The sequence below is a fragment of the Notolabrus celidotus genome, chromosome 13, assembly GCF_009762535.1.
Source record: "Notolabrus celidotus isolate fNotCel1 chromosome 13, fNotCel1.pri, whole genome shotgun sequence".
NCBI lineage: Eukaryota > Metazoa > Chordata > Actinopteri > Labriformes > Labridae > Notolabrus > Notolabrus celidotus.
This window is the reverse complement of record NC_048284.1, coordinates 19,160,795-19,181,065: the sequence shown is the minus strand read 5'-3', so window position 1 is coordinate 19,181,065 and position 20,271 is coordinate 19,160,795. Positions and strand designations below refer to the sequence as shown.

Here is a 20,271-nt window from a genome sequence, read left to right as displayed (position 1 = left end):
TCAGTATTATGTAAGTCCCTGTCTCATCAGTTCAGGGCCAAAACAGTCCTGACCCGAGGAGACATGGACTCCACTAGACCTGAAGTGGACCCTCCATGGATCTAACTTGGTTGTCCAGCACATCAATCAATCAATCTTTATTCATATAGCGCAAAATCACAACAAACTTTATCTTTAGGCCCTTTCCAAATCAGCAGGTCCCGACCGTGCTCTATGTTATATTATTAACAAAGACCCAACATCAAGACAGGATAAGATCCAGTCCCATCTTACAGACAGGACTCAGTCTGATCTCATCTTAATCCACCATGAGCATTGAACTTTGCATCTTTTAACAAGTTGCAGCAGCAAGGAAAAACTTCCTTTTAACAGGCAGAAACCTTGAACAGAACCAGACTCATGTTAGACAGCCATCTGCCTACACAGATGGCTGATGGTTACATTAACATTTTGTACAATACAAAAGTCTTTTTTTTTATTTTCTCCTAAACAAAAAACACAAACAAACAAAATACCCCGTCCCACCCACATTCATCTCTCTCTCAAAGTGTGTTAAACACACAAGACAGAATCTCTATTACATTTAAAAGGTACCTTGAATAAAGGAAAAATACATCCACGTATACAAAATCGACGTCACCTTTTAGTATAAGCTCAGCTCGCTTGGAACCAGAGCAAAGCAGGTACTAAAACTGGTATCTGACACGAGGTACTGCGCCCATGGAAACCCAACACAAACCCAGGAGAGTTAAGTCAAGTCGAGTAGAGTAGGGCTAAAGGCTGATTTATACTTCTGCGTTGAATCAACGGCGTACCCTACGCCGGGGGTCCACATAGCTCCCGTACCTACGCAGAGGCCTACGCACGTAGCTGACGTGCACCTCCTCCAAAATGTAACTCCCCGTAGAGCCGACGCTGACCGCAAGCCCTGTGATTGGTCCGCTCAGCAGCATTGTCTTTCCCGCATTTACAGCACTTCCGGGATCCCAGACACCTGCCGCACATCGGCCGTGTATTTCATCTCCTCCTCTCTTTTCTTCATGTAATCATGTCTGTATGATAAACAGCAACATGTATCAGCTGTAGATTAACATAACACGCTCTGAATCTCTGTGGAAAAGTAAACAGAGATCGTAGCGCGACCGGAAGCAGGCGACCGGCTATCAGAGAGACCACACTGCCCACATATATTTAGCTTTATTTTCTGCTTTATTTCAATCAATATTCAACTTGTGTTTCATTCAGAACTTGGTTAGCTTGAAGTTTTTGTTACTTTTATTTTTTTGTGTTTAGACAATCTGCATTTTAGGAATAATTTTGCACTATTTTAATACGTGATCATGCAAGAAACACACTCAACAAATGTGTTTTTTTCAAAGCCAGACAGAAATCTGTGAAATACAGGCTCCGGTTTTCCCTTTTTACCTGCTAATCCTAAAGCATAAAACAAGAATAAGAAAACATGTCTGACACTCTTTTTCATTTCCCTCCCTCCCAGTGCGTCTGCGATCAGACCGTCTGTCGCTCATAGAGGAATGCATCGCCCAAAACTCCACGGCCTACAAGCAGTCCACGACTCTGCTGCATCTGGCCTCACTCCTCAGAGTGGCAGGTACCGTTCTGTCCAACACACTGACCATGATTGCATCATGTCTTTCTTCTCTTTTCTTTTGATTTTTATCGTGTGTATTATTCATTGAACGTTCAATGAACAAGATGCTCCTTTGTTGGCAATTTCATGACAAAGCTCATGAGATGAAGCGAGAAAGCAACGCCCACACGGGATATGGAGATGTGCCCTAGGGTGCGTGGGTACTTCTATCAAATGCACTGACGTTTTTCACACACAGGGGGGGTATATCATCTTCACAAGCCATGATCTAGATCACTAACAAAAATCAAGACATGCTGAAGAAGAGAACAAATTTCACTCCTTAGACACATGACTTTGTGTCTTCTAGAAACCTTTATCCTTCTCAAGTTACAAAAGTCAGAGACACATTTATTGTGTGGCCTTTAAGTCACATCCGTACATCAGCCTCTGTGATTAAGGCTGTGGTAATTGGGTGGTTTCTGTCTTTGATTTTATGACCAGATGACTGATTTTGAAGTTGGGACAGATTCCAGCTTCATTGCGTGTCTTTGCCTGTTCAGTGTACCAGGCACAAGGGCTGATCGGGCCCAATCAGCTGCTCATGACCAGTCGGGCGAATTTCTGGCATGTCAGAAATTTTGATTAGCCAACAGAGTTATGTCAAAAAGTAAAAGCAGAGCTATGATCCCCAAACTTCAGGGCTTCTTTTCCTGCAGGAAATGGCAAACATTGTGTGAAAGCTCTATAGCAGGTGTACTCAAATACAAATCTTAAAGGGCCACAAATAATTTTTTCAATGAGCCAAAAATCCATTAAATGAGGTCGGTCAGACCATATGCAATAATACCTTAATATTAAAAAAAAAAGTCCTTTTCGTTCAGAATAACAACAAAAATATGAACTTCAGTTGTGCTCATACGTTTACATACCCTGGCAGAATTTGTGATTTTTTTGGCCATTTTTCAGAGAATATGAAAGATAAGAGAAACACTTTTTTTTCACTCATGTTTAGCGGTTGGGTGAAGCAAATTATTATCAAACAACTATGTTCACCCTTTTTATACCATAATGACAACAGAAACTACCCAAGAAATCCTAAATTCTGCCAGGGTATGTAAACTTATGAGCACAACTGTAAATGCTGTTGTTTGTTTTTGTGTCATAGATGTGTCAAGAGTCCTGCTGTCAGCTTAATATGATGATTTCAGTGCATTTATTTTTGTAGTTCTTACCTCTGAATTTTGAGGAAATGTCTGTTCAAAATTCATATGCTTCGTCTTATAATGCCTTTCCAAATTGGAAATTTTCATCGCAGCTATAGTCTCCTGACCCATATTAAGCACATGGGTCTTGTGGTGGTTGGAGGGTGAGTGAATTCAAAAGTTTCACTCCATTCTTCTTTCAATCGCTGATTTTCACTGTCCACTTTTCTTTGAGCAGCAAACTTGGAACATACCGTTTTCGTTCATTCTAGGATCCTACAGCTGGCAAAGTGCCAATATGCGAACTGCTCCATAAATGAAAGTGAAAGTTAAAAATTGCACTTAGCAGTGGACTATAACTGACCCAGCAAACACGTGGTGACCCGACCAAAACACAGAGTGAAAGAATAACAGGCCCCTTATAGACAGCCGGCACTATAGCATCCCTTATGTACAGTAATGGGGAGGGCAAAATAATAGGAAAACTCTAAAGATAGCCTTCCATCACCTCCCAATACAACTGTAATAACGAGAACTTTGTATCTGTTCTGACGAAAACTGAACATCTAGAAGCTTCGTAAAAGTAGAAATTTTGGTCGAGCTGTTGTGTTGGATTCCATTAGATTGCACTGATAGCTATAATGTTATAACTGATCAGTGTAGAAACCTGTATGACTGACATATTTCACTGAGAAGTTTCTTGTGATTGTTTTTGGAGTTTTAAGCTGAACTCAGTGTATGTCCAAAATTAGTCATGGAGGAATATCATGAATTCACATAGTTTCTCTATGACTGCCTAATTATCAACTATTTAACTCAATTCAAAACACACAGATGTGGACTCTGTCCTCATTGTAATCCATAACTAAGTTTCTGATCTGAAGTGTACCTCGTCCCTTAAAAAAAGAGTTGTAGTTCTTGTAATCCTGGAGATCAGCCTCTTTGAAACTCTGTTTGATGACTCATCTTACTTTAAAAAATACAGATAGTATTGATCCTCTGACCTCTTTGAAATCTGTCAGATACTGGCATGGTCAGTTGATGTGTAGTGTTCAGTTGAAGTTTTCATGATTAGGAATATTTTAGCTTATACTTCCCTCCCATATTAACAATAATCTGAACCAGAACTAGACCAGAAAAGCAGGCTTAAATACAGAATAGTGAGAATTGGAGGTATAAAGACAGTAGAAAGACATTTTAAGTTAACTTTCAATGCGCAGTGGAAAGTGCTCTCAGCTCATAAACAAGTACCCTTCACAATCACAACACTTTGCTGGGGAATGCTAAAAAGCAGGGGTGGACCGGGTGGATGGGTATGAACCACTTTGATACCTGGGTGGCCACCCCAAATTATTATATTATTACTGGCTGTTTGCTTTCTCAGAGGCAATACATGGGTACAAAAAAAAAAAAAATCTACTTGGGCTGTATTGTGACCAAGCGGCAACCTCTGGCCGCAAAAATTGAAGCCAATGAGGAAGCGTTAAAAACTGCAGTTTCTGGAGTTTCTTGTTGAAGCTGGCTCTAGAAGTACCGTGAACCTGAAAAACAGAAATGCAAAACAACTGATCTTTACAGCAGAAATAAACACATTTATAGTGTAGTACAAAAAATGTGTTTAGTCCGAACAGCTCATTTCTCAATCGACACACACTTTACAGGGGGTGAATTTTTTCATAACATGACAGTTTTGAAGATATTAAGATTACTAGTCATCCAATGAGAGGCACAGCTGACATGATTGACAGGCGAGAACACTGTAGCTGTTGGCTCAGAGGCTCAAAGCCAACATCTTCACCCCTAGGAGCTTGACAGAAGTTAGGTTGGGTTCAGCATTTCCAATATGGCTCCCGCCGACTATTGGCTTCAAAACAGCGCTTCAGAAACAGATGGGTGACGTCACGGATACTACATCCATTAATTATACAGTCTATGGTTGTGACAGGATGCAGACAGCTTTTTATTACATTTCAATGTAAAAAATGTTGTCACTAGAATATAACATGATTGTTATTTTGTTAGTACATTGAATTTAATTATACTTTCATGATTAAAGATAGAGTATGAAGAGTGGTGATAGAAGGGGGATATAAATGATTTTCATTATATGTACACACATACCGCCACCCTTGCAAGAGTGTGGCTCTGCCTCTGCTAACGAGCCATGTTTAGTTTAATTAACATCTTGCCATCTTGTCACGTTCATATAACCAAAAAAATCTCATATCAAATTGGTTTCTGTCATTTTTGATTATATTTTTGAAAATGATGTTCATGGATGAGTTCCCATGTCCTCATGCTGCTTTAAAAAGTGACTGATACTGGCTGTTTTCGGTGAACTTTGAACCCTTATCTTTAGTTGATGTAGCTAAACTATATATCTTCATAGTATGTGTATTGGGACTTCTTAAACTCACCGGCGTGGACCTCCTGACATCTCTTCAGACAACTGACAATGTGTGTGAAAGTTCAAGATGTCATCCTATTACTTCTTGTCCTTTAAGATTACATTGCTATTGATCCTTTTTTTTATCTCACTCTTTCCTCAAACCAATATGTGCCACACTCCTCTTTCTGTCTGTCTTCTGTCCCTCCTCATCTCCTCACTTGTCCCTTGTTCTGTCCTCTCTCTGAGTCCTGTCGCCGGCTGAAGGAAAGCTGCTAACAGGCCTGGTGGCATTTCTGTGTCTTGGCTGCTCAAATTCAGTCAGCGGGCGGCTCTCCCTGTGTGGCTTTGGGGGAAAAAAAGAAGGCAGAGGGAGATGAGAAGAGGAATAAACAAATTTTTAAATAAATAAATGCAGGGGGGGAGGCTTTTGAAGGTCACGTAGCTCTGGGGCTCCTTGGTGAATATTTAATGCAGGTATCACCAGCACACCAGTGCAAAACCCTAAGGGTTTGTTGCCTGCCTCTGTATGCTGAAATGCGTTAGTCATTCAGTCTGATGGGATAGAGGTTAGAAAAAAGGTGCTTTGTCAAAGAGAATCAATAATTATTAAATTCAAAATGTGAAAGCTGAAAAGGACAGGAAAATTCAGTTAAAAGAAATTAGGAATTCAAGTATAAGTCCGGGCTTATTAGCCTTTCTTATTGTAGTTTTTCTGACACTTGTCACCTTTAATCCAAACCCTTTGACTGGTCTGTCAACAACAGGTAAAGGACTTCGATCCAATTCCCGAGGCGTGTCTTGAAATAAATGCCAGAGAATGTCCCCATAAAAGCTCAGTGTGAGCACACACAAGCACACACACACACATCCTCTGTATTACGGTCTTGACAGCTTTTGAAGACACCCTTCGACCAGCCACCCAGAAAATATTTGACCAACACCTCCTTGTAGTAAACACAGCACTTCTATCAGCCACTTACTTTGCTCAAATACACACACACACACAAACGTGCGCACACACCTAACCAGTGCCACCACATCTCCTCTTAAATTCTTTGATCTTCACTTCTGATTGTTTTTTCAGAAGGTCGGTTACTGCCTTTGATTCTTTTGAGCTATGTGTCCATCCCGATTTTGCTTATTGATCGCCGCCTGAGATCAAAGCTTGTCCAGAGTTTCACCTGCACCAGTCACGCCAAAACTAAGTTACAAAACTCAGAGATATTCCTCTGTAGCGAGAGGGCTTTTATTGATATTTCATACTCGTCTTTGAGATGAACAAACACAGCAATAACTTAATTTGTTGTAGACAAAATTAATAAGTATTCCTGAGCTCTGTCTGTGCCGCAGCTAATGCATTTAGAAATCCGTGCACTCCAACTCTCAGCCAGTCTGAGATTGTGTAGTCGGTCTTCATAAATCTTTATTTGTGCATTCCCTTCACTTTTCCCTTCTACAATGTGTGTTTATAATTGTGTGTGATTGTGTTCCTAGGAGATGACAAGGCCACACGGAAAGGCCAAGTGCTGACCCTGCTGGCCGAGCAAGCTCTCCAGTGTCTGGACTTCAAGGCCTCCTACATCCACTGTCAGGACCTCATGGCTGCAGGTATGTTGATGACAGATTGCACTTAAAACCTGTTCAAAAGCTGATAGCAAACTCCCCACTGGCTGCTTGCCTTTCCCTCGTTTGGCACAGTTATAGAGGGGCATGAAGGTAATGGTTCCAAAACAACTCACCTTATTTGCCAAACTCACCTGAGACTCAACAGAGGCAAATTATGATAACAAAGTTCCATTTGAGTTAATGTGTGATGAAAAAAATTGCTGATTATCTAAGATATTGTGCTTCCTGCTCTACTCTTGACATCCAATCCTAGTTAGCAGTAATCAGGATTACAACTGGCAGAAATACAGTTGCAACATCACTTTGTATGTGCACACCAAGGTTTGTCACAGAGTCCCACAAGGCTCTATTCTTGGACTGATTATTTTCACCATTACTTTGCTTAAAAACACATTGTTTTACCATCATTATTATTTTTGATATTGGCACAGGAACCATAAGCCTGTATGAGGTGTTGTTGTTTGCCTTTGTCAGTCTCTTTTTTGCATCTACCATTATCTCACTTTCTAAGCCCAACACAGTCTCAGCAGATGGCTGTTTAAAATGTGTCTGGTTCTGCTCAAGGTACCCGCCTGTTTAAAGGACGTTTTTCCTTGCCACAGTTACTTACTAAATTTTACCAAGTGCTTTGCAAATAGTGGATTAATGTTCAGTCTGTGTAAAATGCAGGGATGTTCCAAAGTGACTAACCTCCTGGTTGTGTAAATGGAAATTTGATTCATGGCTTTTAGACTACATTAAGGATAAGAAAACCCAAACAACAAAGTCAAAGTTGAGCACATTTTAGGAACACAGGAATATTATAAAGATATTAATTTAGTTTTGAAAAGGAGTGATTCAGGTGCCCACAAGCAAGGCGGAAGGCATTTAGTTGAGTAAAAGCGAACATCCTTAGTAAATAACATGACCAGCAGTATGGTAAGACTTCCAATGTCAAGTGTCTTGTGAGGATCAACAGAAATTATTATTTTAACACTATTTGTTCGAAGTAATTTGCCTGGGGTAGTTAAATCCACACAAAGACTATTTCAACACATTTTAATTTTTCATACAAAATCCTATATACAACTCTTTAAAGGATGTGTGAAGTTACCAAGAGGGTTTAGAGATATTGTGAACAAAGCATACCCATCAGAGGAGGAAGAAAGAAGAAAGACGGCAAAGGTAGAAATACCTCTTGGGGCTGCCACTTGAGTGATACCTGGCAAGAGATTGAATGAGTAGGAGGTTGGTTATCAATGGTGATTTTCATTCATGCAGTCTCAATCAAGTCCTGCTTCCTGCTTAAAATTTGCATTTGCAACCATGGAACTGAACTGTAGAAGAGCTGTAATACAATCATTTTAGCTTAAATGGATAAAAAGCAACTTGAAAGCTGCTGTTAATGTGTGTGGATGTTTATGACTGAATCAGATTTCCTCATGTGTTTCTGTTGCTTGGTTCCTATTGGGATCAAAAAACAGCATACCAGTACATTGACCATAGCTCATAGAGGTACTATGTAGATCCACAAAGGGTTACCAGACTGTTTTTGTACCTGAAATGCTGCAGTGCCCTGTTGGTGTTCTTGACCAACAATTTATGGACCTTCAATCACACACACTGTACATGACATCCTTATCACCCATAGCTATGTTTCAACCACGCGGCAACCCTCAGTCTAAAAATATGAGTCCAATGCGGAAGTGCTAAAAACTGCAGTTCATCGAGGATCCGCTTGAGGCTGGCTCCGGAACTACCGGAAACCACATACACACCAATTCAAAAAAGCCGATCTTTACAGCAGAAATAAACATGTTTACAGCCTGGTACAAAAGACGAGTGTAGTCTGGATAGCTCATTTCTCGATCGGCACACGCTGTATGGGGTGAATTTTTTTCTAACGTTGCAATTTTGAAGATATTGATATTACGAGTCTTCCAATGAGAGGCACAGCTGACTTGATTGACAGGCAGGAACACTGTAGGCTAGGAGGCTCAAAGCCCGCCTCTTTACGTCACAATCGCTCCACAGTAGCAAATATGGCTGCTGCTGACGATTTGCTTCAAAACAGCGCTTCAGAAACAGATGGGTGACGTCACGGATACTACATCCATATTTTATACAGTCTATGGTTTCAACTCACCCTGGAACATCCATTTTTCCCAGTTCATAAGACAGTCTACTTAGCTGCTCATGATGGATCAGCATCCATGTGCTAATGTTGAATTGCCAAAACTGCAGTTCCCCAAACAGCCATTTGAGGTTGGCTCAAAAGTAAGTTGGTCCTCATAGAGACCAACATAAGAATTCCTAACTTGATACCATCATTAAAAAATGTTAATGCCTGGGAGTTAGGACGAGTATTGGGTAGAAAGAAGACAGATAGCTGATGCTGCTTGTATATTTCCTGCAATGTCTGAAATTGAGTTTGAATGACCCAGTGCCTTCCATGTCTAAGAACAATATAAAGTAGAATGATACCACCATCATTACTAATCGCAACAGTCTGCTCTTCGACATTTCCTGTGGGGCTTTAAAGTGGTCACTGTGATAATGGTATTTTGCCTGTTACACCACAAGAAAAATATAGTGACTAGAATTTAACAGTCTTCCCTTCTTGCTTAGGAAGAGCAGATGGTGTGGAAGAGAGAAAAGGTGTGGGGGAGAAATAGAAGGTGTAATCAGATAAGCACTGGTGTACTCTGTCTGTGAACGCAGAGGGAATAATTGAATCTATTTGTAAGAATGAAGTCAGGATGGCAGCGTGTTGCTTTGTGACTGTGATAAAGCTGGAACAAATGTGGCACAGTTATTACAATGCGTCAGCTTGATATTTTCTTCAAGGGGAAACTTGTTTTAGAGTTAAATATGTATTAATATCTCAAGGGCTTGGAAGGTTACACTTTACTGTATTATCAGTTCTCTGCATTATGTCCTCTGCTTTTTTGCTCTGCACATTCTTAGGTATCATACAGAATGTGTGTGCTTGTCCAGAATGCTTTATTTATTTAGAGCCCTTAATCTTCTATGTAATAGGATTCAGGTTAGATTAGCAGAGATGATAGACACTGATAGAAATAGATCTAGCTATATTGCTTGATATATCAGATTGTACAGAGAAAAAAAAAGGTGTTTACAACCTCATGTTCCATATCATCTCCACCTGCTGTGGATTGAGTCTAAAAAAAATTCTGAGCTTTTTTTCAAGAAGGAAATCTGTCTTTACCCATCATATGGACTGCTAACAAAACACTGAGGGTGAACTTTGGTTTTCCTGCTGTTTTTCTTTATGTGAATACTCATCCAATCAACCACTTGACTGTCATGCAGATTGGTCTCTGGTTTAGGTCTTTGCACACTTCATTGTGTCTTGTTTAAGCCTACTGATTTGTCTTTGTTATGCTACCTTAGAATAGAAGGCTGTTACATATTTCTTCATAAGGCCCCAGTGCATGCATGCATGAACTGCCTTCATTTGTAGGTTGACTCCCAAAACCCTCAGTGGCTGCTTTTTGCAGTCACATGGACACATTATGTTTGGTGTACCTTAAACTTGCACTATATTCATAAGAGTATGGTTTTCTCCTTCATCTAAGTAGCATAAAGGTAGATTTTTTTAACAGCATTGAAGCTTTAAAGACATGATTAATCTTTAATCTTCAATTTAGAATACCATCATTCTTTTTTCTTCATTCCTCCTCTCTTACCCTTAACTTTACCAACCCTCTGTGTTCCCCTCTGTCTGTTCTTCCTCCAGGTTACAGTCCGGCGTGGGAGGTGTGCAGTCTGCTCGGTCAGTGTGAAGGCTACACAGGACTTGAGGCCCGGCAGGAGCTTTTAGCCTACTCTCTCACCCACTGTCCTCCTGACAATATCCATGGCCTTCTGGCTGCCTCCAGTGACCTGCAGACTCAGGTCACTCTTCATAGTTTGACATCATTTGACCGATTTGTCCTTTTACAAATGAGTGAAGAATCTTATTGTGTGTGCATCTCATTTCAGTGTTTGAGCCATGATGCAATACGACAAAACACAATAAGATACAATACGACACGACAAGATACAATATGACAGGACATGAAACAACTAGGGGTGGGAATTGATAAGATTTATCTATGTCAATGCCATTGTCGATTCTTCTGAGTATTTTTTTGAGGGGGAAAAAAAGTAGTTCTACACAGTCTTCCGCACCAAAAGGATCCATTTGTCTGCACAGACTAAACATGAACATATTCAACTTGAAAATACTGAACAAAAGAGTTGACCTCATTCTTGGCCGCATGAGTCCGGACGTGGCCCCTCGAGCCTGGATGAAAAGACTTTGAATTTGGAGAGGAGAAACACTTTTCCTCTTGGGGTCATCGCGGATGTATTTTACTCGCTCTCGGTGCCTCATTTTCGGCCTTGTGAGTCCGGATGTGGCCCTCGAGCCTGGAGGAAAGCATCCCGACTCCGAAAGGGGAGAAGTAGGCAGGGGTTCACCTCCCCTACGCGAACATGTTCACATGGAACCCTTCTCCACTTCGGCCCGACGCGAACCACAAGCTTCAAGGCAGATTCAACAAATGCTTCAGTATATTTGAGGTATTTGTACCTAGGAGTTCTGCGTCGCAGAGTGTGTGACGTTATACAACGTACCGCGGCGTGACGTGACGTCATGCTGGGAAATTAATCGTTAAGAAGAATCGATAACATTTAAGGTGTACAATTCGGATGGAACTGATCAATCGGAACCGGTTTTCAATTCCCACCCCTAGAAACAACAAAACACAACAGGACATGACACGACTGGACACGACACAACCATCATACCATGACAGGACAAGATACAATAAGACATGACAAAACAACATGACCGACACAACTAGACACGACATGACACGACCCAACCCGACTCGACATGGCACGACACTAATTGTTGCCTTAGGGAAAGTCATTTTGCACTCACTTGGTTCATAAATGTAGCTGCCTCCACAATGGTACTCACCAATACAAAAAAAGAGACAAGACCTTAATTAATTTCCTAATTATTCCAATTCTGATGGTGTGTTGTGACAAAGTTACTACACCAATGGCTAGCAGTCATGTTGCAGTTAGCTAGTAAAGGACACAGTCTAACTAATCAAGAAAGTAACACATCAGAGGACAATTTGGTTTTGGAGATACTGACTCCACCAGACTGAGTTTCTAGAGTTTCTTGATTCATCTTTTCCTTTGTTTGTCGTAATTCCATGCCTTAAAAAATGCAACCATATGTGGTGGTCATTTGCAACCTTTAATAAAAATTGTGCTCTTAATAATAGAGTTCTTAGGTTGTTTTCCCCCTTTTCTTCACCGTTCCTCTCAAAAAGTAAGCTCAGGATTCTGACATTAAACTCATTATTCCTGTTTCCATCCAGATTGTATAAAAAGTTATATATATCTTCCTTTCTTCTCTTTATTCTGCCTCTGTATGTCCTGCAGGTGTTGTACCAGGCAGTTAACTATCAAATGGAGCCTGTTATTACAGAGAGTGGGCGAGAGGCGGACGAGACGGACTCTGTGAAGGTGTGTGTGTGTGTCTCAGTATGTAAATGAGAACTTTTTTTGTTTTATGTTAATGAGCTTAGTGTTTCTCTAATCATTGTCTGAAATGAAACTGTCAGCTTCTATTATTCTTTCATGGGCGTGTCTCCTTCCTTTGGTTCAATTTGTGTGTTATCCTGTTGTTCCATATTTGATGAGGTATAAATCTAGTGTTAAGGTTGCTCAGCTCCTCTGGTTTATTTATGCCTCCCCCCCTCCTCCTCTCCTTCAGCACCGCCAGCTTTATGATGCCTTGAGTGGGTGTTAATGTTTCATGACTAGCACTGCGTCCCCTTTGTGTGAGGATGGGTGCTCATTTGAAGCTGTCTGTTGTCATTTTATTGCTGTATTGATGTCCTGACTCCTCAACCGTGTATATTTAAGCTTTAGATGAGTGTGAACTGGCACTCTGGAGATCTGTTATTTATGTGTGTTTGTATTTTTCTTTGTTCCTACGGTGTGTGTTTGACTTCCTTTCACTCTCTGACCCTCAATCCCTGGCCAAATAAAGTATTGATGAAAGGCACTAAACGATTTGGCCTAGGCCCACTGGCACTCTAAAATTGGTTTTGAATTCCTTCTCAATTGCAGAGAAACAAATACACCATAGAAACTGCTGGTATATTTTTTAAAATAACAGAAGTACGCCATTCACAATATGATGACCAGAATTTTATTGCCGCTCATTTTGCAGATTATTTTTTGAAGTTGTGGTTTCTGGAAATATCTTGGTTGGCTTTTTAGCTTTCAGTAAATTTTGGAATATCTTAACCAAAGACATGTTTGAGTTTCTCAATTGGGGTCCCTGCTTTTACTCAAAAGGGAAGATTGAGGGTAAGATGAGATATTTATCAGGAATTCATACCACTCTTTTGCCTTCAGATTGTAAGTCAAAGCCAGTAGGTAACAAAATCAGCTGACATGCATCGGTAAAGTTGTCAAATTAAAATATTATTTTGTTGGCATGAAACCATAATGTTAAGAAATAGCAAATTGCAGGGATCATTCCCCTTAATATCAATTGGCTCGGACCTCATGATAGTTTACCAGCAGATACTCTGAAAAAACCATCACAATCCTGCCTGTGAGACAGTACAATTTCCCCGTATTTTACTGCATCAGTACAAAGGAGGATTAGGGATCAGGATAAGGATTTGAATAAAGTTGTAATTTTATGATAAAAAAGTTGTAAGAAAAAAAAAACGCAAATTCATGAGAATAAAGTCAAATATTACTTAAATTAAAATGGCAAATTTACAAGAATGAACTCTTAAAATTTTGACAGAAAAGTTGTCATTTTATGACTTTTAAGAAGTTGTAACTACAGGCACTGGTTAGGTGTGTAACAATTCTTTTTAACAACGATTCGATTCGTATCATGATTTGTGGTTGTGGATATGATTAAAGAATGAATTTGCTTCATTTAGAACGATCCGATCTGAAAAGATTCAGTGACTTGAAATGGATTCAGTAACTTTTTAGCCAAAAATTCAACCAGTGTGACTGTGACATAAATACCTTGATACTGGACAGTCCTAGATTCCTGTTGTTTCTTGTAAGGGAATCAGGAATCAATTGATTATGGATATAAACAAACAATCCCATGGTGCCTTAGTAGGTGGTTGGATAGATTTGTTGTGATGCTGTGGTCCTTTACTTGACCATTACATATCCTACAAACAGCGAGCAACTTATTTAGAATGTCTCCGTCTTTGCAAAAGCCAAAGTGTTTCCACACATTGGACCGCAATGGTGGCTTGATAATTTCTCACTCACCGGCTTCTCCTCTGCCATCCGCCATGCTATGTTTTGTTGTCTGCTGGCGCGTGGCGATGACGTCACAGACAGACAGCCTGAATTGAGTAACGTTTGACGTCTTTATCATTAAAAGTGGAAAAAAATTGATTACCTTTTTAAAACGATGTTAGATCGATATGTGTCGTCAGGAAGGCCAACTTGCTGAGCACAGACCGATGTAATAGTAGTAGACAAATCGTTACACCCCTATTCTATATGTAAGATAACACACTGGATACCAGTAGAGCAGCTAGCCGCTTGCGCTACAACAAAGCATGTGGATGATCTTGTGAAGCTGTACTCGAGCTGAGGACAAACAGTGAATGTAGAAGCGTGCACATGCTGCCTACTAGACTGCCTTTTAGATTAGTTTTGATTCTTATGCCAGTGTGTTGCTGATGTGCTAACAGAGCTGGTATTCAGTTATGTTTTATACCTGTACTAAGATTTACAACCTTATTCTCTCAAATGTGTGACTTTATTCTTTTAAATTCAAAACTTAATCTCATTAATTCACAGCTGTGTTCTTGCAAGAGAAGAAGCTACTGCTGCTATTTCCTATCATTTCAGAATGAATTCAAGAAAAAGTCAGTTTTGTTTTTCAGGGTGTTGATGAATTTCTGACCTGAGCTCAGTACATAAAGTCTGCTTCCTAACTGACTGCTTCCTGATGTAATGAATGTACCCTACACTAACCTGCACAAACAAGTACTTCCTGTGTGACTTATGGCACAAAGTTCTCTTCAAGTACTTGCTGTCTGTTTCTCATGCAGGGCTGGGAGTGCATATTGTAATTTCCCTTACGCAACACTCAAAACAAACTGACAAACACAAAGAACGCAGTGCTTATTGAAGTGCTTCTCTCTAGTGCCTAATAAAAAAAACAGAACACAGCCCTATCTAATACAGCAGAGATACTTGAGAGTCCTCTGCGCAGGATTTTTCCCTAGGTCTTATATAGAGATGTAGCGATCAGAAAACTCCTCGAATGCTGCTTTTTCATTTGCAAAACACAAATAGTGCTCAGAGGAATAGCATTGCAGGCTGCTTTTAAGTTATAAAAACGGCAAAGACACCAAACTGTTGCATTCAAGTAATATTGCTCTCATGTTTTATATCAAACCTGTCCCCTGCTTGTCTCCAGGCTCACGCTTCCCCTGCAGGCTCCTCTGCAGGGACAGCGAGCGACCTCCTTCATAGGACTACAGCTAAGACCATGAAAGTATTGACCACAACAGGACTTACCACAAAGGCTGTGCTGACCGCAGTCAGTGATCATCGCTGGTGGAAGGAATCGCTGAATTACCTCCGGCCGCTGCAGGTATGAACACTTTGTTTTCTTGATAACCAGTGTGATCTGTGGTGACATTAAACACAGCTTTCTATAAAATACTCATTCAGTCTTTCCTAAGAATGTAACATATTCAACTTATGATGTTATAGAATTTGGGGTTGCTGGGTTCAGGATGTGATTTTTCCATAACCTTTTAAACCTTTTTACAACCAAGCATCCCCATAGCTGTTTAAACTTTAGATAAGAGATTGCCTCTTGAAACAATTAACAATTTATTAAGCCTTTTTGTCAATTTATTTCCATGCTTTTAAACATGCTTTTATTTTAAAGGGTGCTAAATGTCCTTCCACTAGATCAAGAAGTTACAGGAGTAAGGGAACAGTTAAAAGAACGATCATTAGTAAAAAAAAAAAAGTTCACTCTGTTAGCATCCCCCAGAAGCGGCTTGAGCTCTCAGTCCTGTTGTCTGTCACAATGTCCATTACATTTTCCTTTTTGCCTCTCTTTCTTTTTCTGTTACCAAAAATGAATATACTGAAATAGTTTGCAAATTAACTTTGACAGGCCATTATCTATGTGTTACAGACAGTAACTCTATGACTACTCAGCTACAGAACTAAGAGACTGTTTAAGAAAGAGTATTCAGAGGCGCCAGTGGCCTAGTGCACTGATTCTCAAATGGGGGTTTGTACCCCTAGGGGTACGTGGGAGTACTGCAAGGGGTATGTGACAAATGTTAAAAAAAAAAAAAAAAAGATCCATCACAACAAATTAAAAAAAAATCTGATTAAAAACAACTTTATCAACAGCATCTAATTTGTATTTCAATGCAACATCAAATAGGGCACTATTTTCAAATTGAGCATATTCGGTCATAAAATATATCATTTGCTAAACTGCTTGGACCAGACGGCCTCCGTCTGTTGACGTTAATTGTTCAACGAGCGATCACATACATTTGCATGCTAATAAAAGTGTGGCCAGGAGGATAACAATGGACAGGTGGTTGAAATGCTTCTTGTTTGATAGAAATAAATTGGTGTGCTCCTTGGACCATCAAAGGTACTAGCTGCCTAAATCTTTAATTATTCTGAAAAATATTGCACAACATCTTTCATTTCAATGTTATCATTACACTGTAAAACCACATGCATACATTTATTCATGTTTTTTTCCCATATCCTGAAATTTATTCCCAGTCATACAAGGGGGTACTTGGCTGAAATTGTTTTTGAAAAGGGGGTACTCAAGCCAAAAAAGTTTGAAAACCCCTGGCCTAGTGGTCTAAGTGCGCCCCATGTACGAAAAAAAAAAAGAAAGTGTATTCAGATTAATTTTTTATCTCGTATATTTGAATCGCTCTCATGTGTGAAGATTTTCCACTGTTTCCAGGAGTACTGATACATCACTTGGCATTACATCGAATCTCTGAAACCCTATCATCTGAACGCAATATATTCTAGGAGTGCCAGCTCTTTGGGACTTCTATGTAGCCCTTGTTTACAGACCAACAAGCAACTTGAGAATTACCTTGACTGTCATTTGATTTTTTAAATTGTTTTAAATGTTTTTCTTTAGCTGTGTCATGAGCCCCATAGTTGTCCTATCCACATGGCTTATAAAACACTCAAATTTGCATGTATGAACACTTTAGTTCAGCCCTATTCAATTAGGCCGCAGACCACATGCGGTCTGAAAGCAACTGCCGAGTGATTGTGACCTGGGTCTGGCGAGAAAAACATCTTTTACTAACACTGACAAGTTCTTACAAAATTTTCAACATTATTACAAACATTGAATGCAACACTTATCGTAACCTAGCAACTAACCCATAATGCATTGAGTTCTTGAGGAGGCGCGTTTGAAAAGTGAACATTAGCAGTTCTGTACAGGTGAAAACAGCATGTCTTTATCTACCCTAAAACGAAAAATCGGGGTGGAAAATATGGACAGGGACAAACTGTGTTTTTGTTATTTCAAAAGAAGAAAAATACCTCATGTTCTGAAAAGTTGTTGTTAAGCAAGTTACTTTTTTAAGCACTTTCAGATGTGACCAAAACAAAAGATGGTGTTCCTAGTTTGCACTTTTTTTTTTGTTCACATGCACCTTAACATGTGCTTGTGTTTACCTGTCAAAATGTGTTGAAGTTATATGTTTGAAATGTAAAATTTAAAGAAGCAGTATTTCAGCATAGGTTTAGTTTAAGTACTGCTCTTTTATTGTGTTTATGCCCTTTTGGATGTTACAATACGTTATTAAACATCCAGTGTGTTTGTTATCTTATCTATTTGTTTTTCTTTTAAATGGTTAACTTTGCTCACTGTCTGCTAAAAATGTCCGGCCCAGCTCATGTCCTTAGTCTGAAAATCCAGCCCGACCAAATGTTTAATTGAATAGCCCTGCTTTAGTTCATAGAGATCAATCAAAGTTAAATGGATGTTAGGTGACCACTAACAGGGTTTCATTATGGTGACTGAGTTCTGCCTCACTTGCCTTCCATGAGGACTGTTTTACTACATACAGCCTCAATCAATACCACTTGCACTACACTACATAGAAACCAGAACACTTAGATACCAAAATCTGGTGCTGCACCTACAGAGTCTTATTTCTTTATGCCGAATCTGTAAATACAGATGAGTCATAGTCAAACTTGAGAATATTGCAGCCCACTTAAAATGTAAAAATATTCTGGGGCCCACCAAAAACTTTTTCCTGATAACATTTGAAACAAACCCAAAGTATTTCATAATACATCTTTTATTTCACTGACAAATAAAGTAGAGGTGACTCAATAGCAAGGCAGTGCAAAAAGATACACCTGGCCTCCCACACTTTTAGAATCACCGATCTAATACCAACCTGTGGGTCAGGGGTATGTGATTGTGGAAGTTGTATTTACTAAAGTATGTGTTTGGATGCCTTAACAGTAGTGATCTGTAAAGAGGCATTTCCTCCAGATATGCCTTTATTCTTCTTTTTACTGTTTCCTCTTCCATGTGTGTGTGCGTGTGCGTGCGCGTGCGTGTGTGTGCGCGTGTGTGTGCGTGTGTGTTTGCTAGCTTCAGTGTAGGCAAATGTTAAAAGACCAAATTACATGTCTCCCCCAGCTGCCATCTCCAGTTCACTCTCCTGCTCGCAGAATCCTCACTCCCCATCCAAAAACAACCAATTAAGCTCATCTCTTGCATAATTAATTGACCCGCCTGTTGAATATTTCAATATCTGGCGGTCGCCGGCGGCTGGACCAGGCTCGGCGGTCTCTGGGCGTGGAGATTGATGGCTCCTCTGGTCTAGCCGCCGATCAGGGGTTGGTTGGATCGCAGTGACGAGTTTCTTAGACAAGAGAAAAACGAAAAGGATGTGAGCAGTGGGATAGAGAGAGGGATGACAGTGCTGCGGGCAGGGCGTGAAAGTTTAATGATGTTTTGATGGCTCCTCAGGGTCACCACGCGGGAGACAGTAGCTGGGACGGGGTGTGTGAGAACTCCAACCTGGAGCGTCAAGGCTGCAGCCCCTTTTATCAGGAACTCATTGATGATCCCTGCGTAGACCTGGTGAGTGGCTGGTGTCTCATGGCCTATTATTTTCTCCCCATTTTTAATCTTGTTGTTCTAATTTCTCCCGGTTTGACCTGAAGCCACCTCCTTAAAACAGTGAAAAAGCCTGAGTAGGTTTACGTCTTAAGGCGTTTAATTGGATTCCTCCCCTATGATTCATAAATACCTTCACAAATGGTGTTCAAACAAAATGAATATTGATTTCAGCCTAAGTAATTTTTATGCCAATAGCAATTTGGAGGAACTAACAGTACGTTACGGGAGAAGAAAACTTCTGAATGATGGTTTGACAACAGCAAAGAAAAGAAGTAAATGATTTAACACTCAAAGAAGTGAGATGCGTCTGTAGAAGGAGGAGGAGAAAGTCAAGGAAACTTAAAAGACAGCATTATCGACAGACCGAGGTGTGGAAGTGGAAAAAAGCAAAAGTAAAAAAAGAGTAGTTTGACCTTTTATACCTAGAAAATGGTCGCCCAGGGCTATGACTGGGCTTTTTACTCCGAGACACAAATCATGTGGATAGCTAAAAGAGTGGACGTGGGGGGGAAACAGAAGGCCGATACATCTCCTCTCATGACACTTTAATAGGCCTCTCCAAATCCCTTCCTGCGCTCCGTCTCCAGCGCTCATCCATCTTCAATCATCCGTCCACCAATAATGGCTCCCCACGTCCATCCAGCTATGAGCCGTCTGATCAATGGGATTGGTTTTTTACCTTAACAGTTTCAATGAGGGAAGTAGGGAGGGAGGGCGAGGCTGATTGAGAGAGAAAGAGGGACAAATGCAACAAGACAGAAAGATAGATGGAGCGAGAGTGTGGGAGACGGACAGAAAACATTTGGGGCTAAAGCGATATAGCTCTTAGAAACTTCATTGTTCACCTCTCAGACACTTGAGAAATAAGTTGGCATTCAAGAATCCTATAAAAGAATTATCAAAAGACAAAGTGTTAAAAGGCTTCATTTGTCTCTGAAGTTAATTTGTTTACTCTGTCTCTCAGCCGTCTGACTCCCTCTCCCTGTGATTGTTTCCTGATCTGCTCTCCTCACTGTTGGGATTTCCTCAGTACAATGATGAGCATAGTTTTTATTCATCTCTTTTTTTAATCTTTCAGAGTCAAGATGTGTATTCCTCCTACAAAGACGTACCCCAGGAAAACTTTGCAGAGGTTTTGTTGAGGACGGGCAAACTGGCTGAGGCAAAAACCGAAGGAGAAACTCTGTTTCCTGCTACAGAGGGTACGAAAAAGGGCAACACCAGC

General features: G+C 40.2%; 1 protein-coding gene across 1 annotated transcript in view; it reads left to right on the top strand.

Moving 5' to 3' along the window:
* nbas (NBAS subunit of NRZ tethering complex) overlaps window positions 1-20,271 on the top strand; it is a 253,161-nt gene that overhangs the window by 100,728 nt on the left and 132,162 nt on the right. The window contains 7 exon segments of the mRNA XM_034700252.1: window positions 1,499-1,612; window positions 6,680-6,793; window positions 10,551-10,708; window positions 12,257-12,340; window positions 15,300-15,476; window positions 18,894-19,007; window positions 20,125-20,248. Coding sequence (XP_034556143.1) covers window positions 1,499-1,612; window positions 6,680-6,793; window positions 10,551-10,708; window positions 12,257-12,340; window positions 15,300-15,476; window positions 18,894-19,007; window positions 20,125-20,248 — 885 coding nt within the window.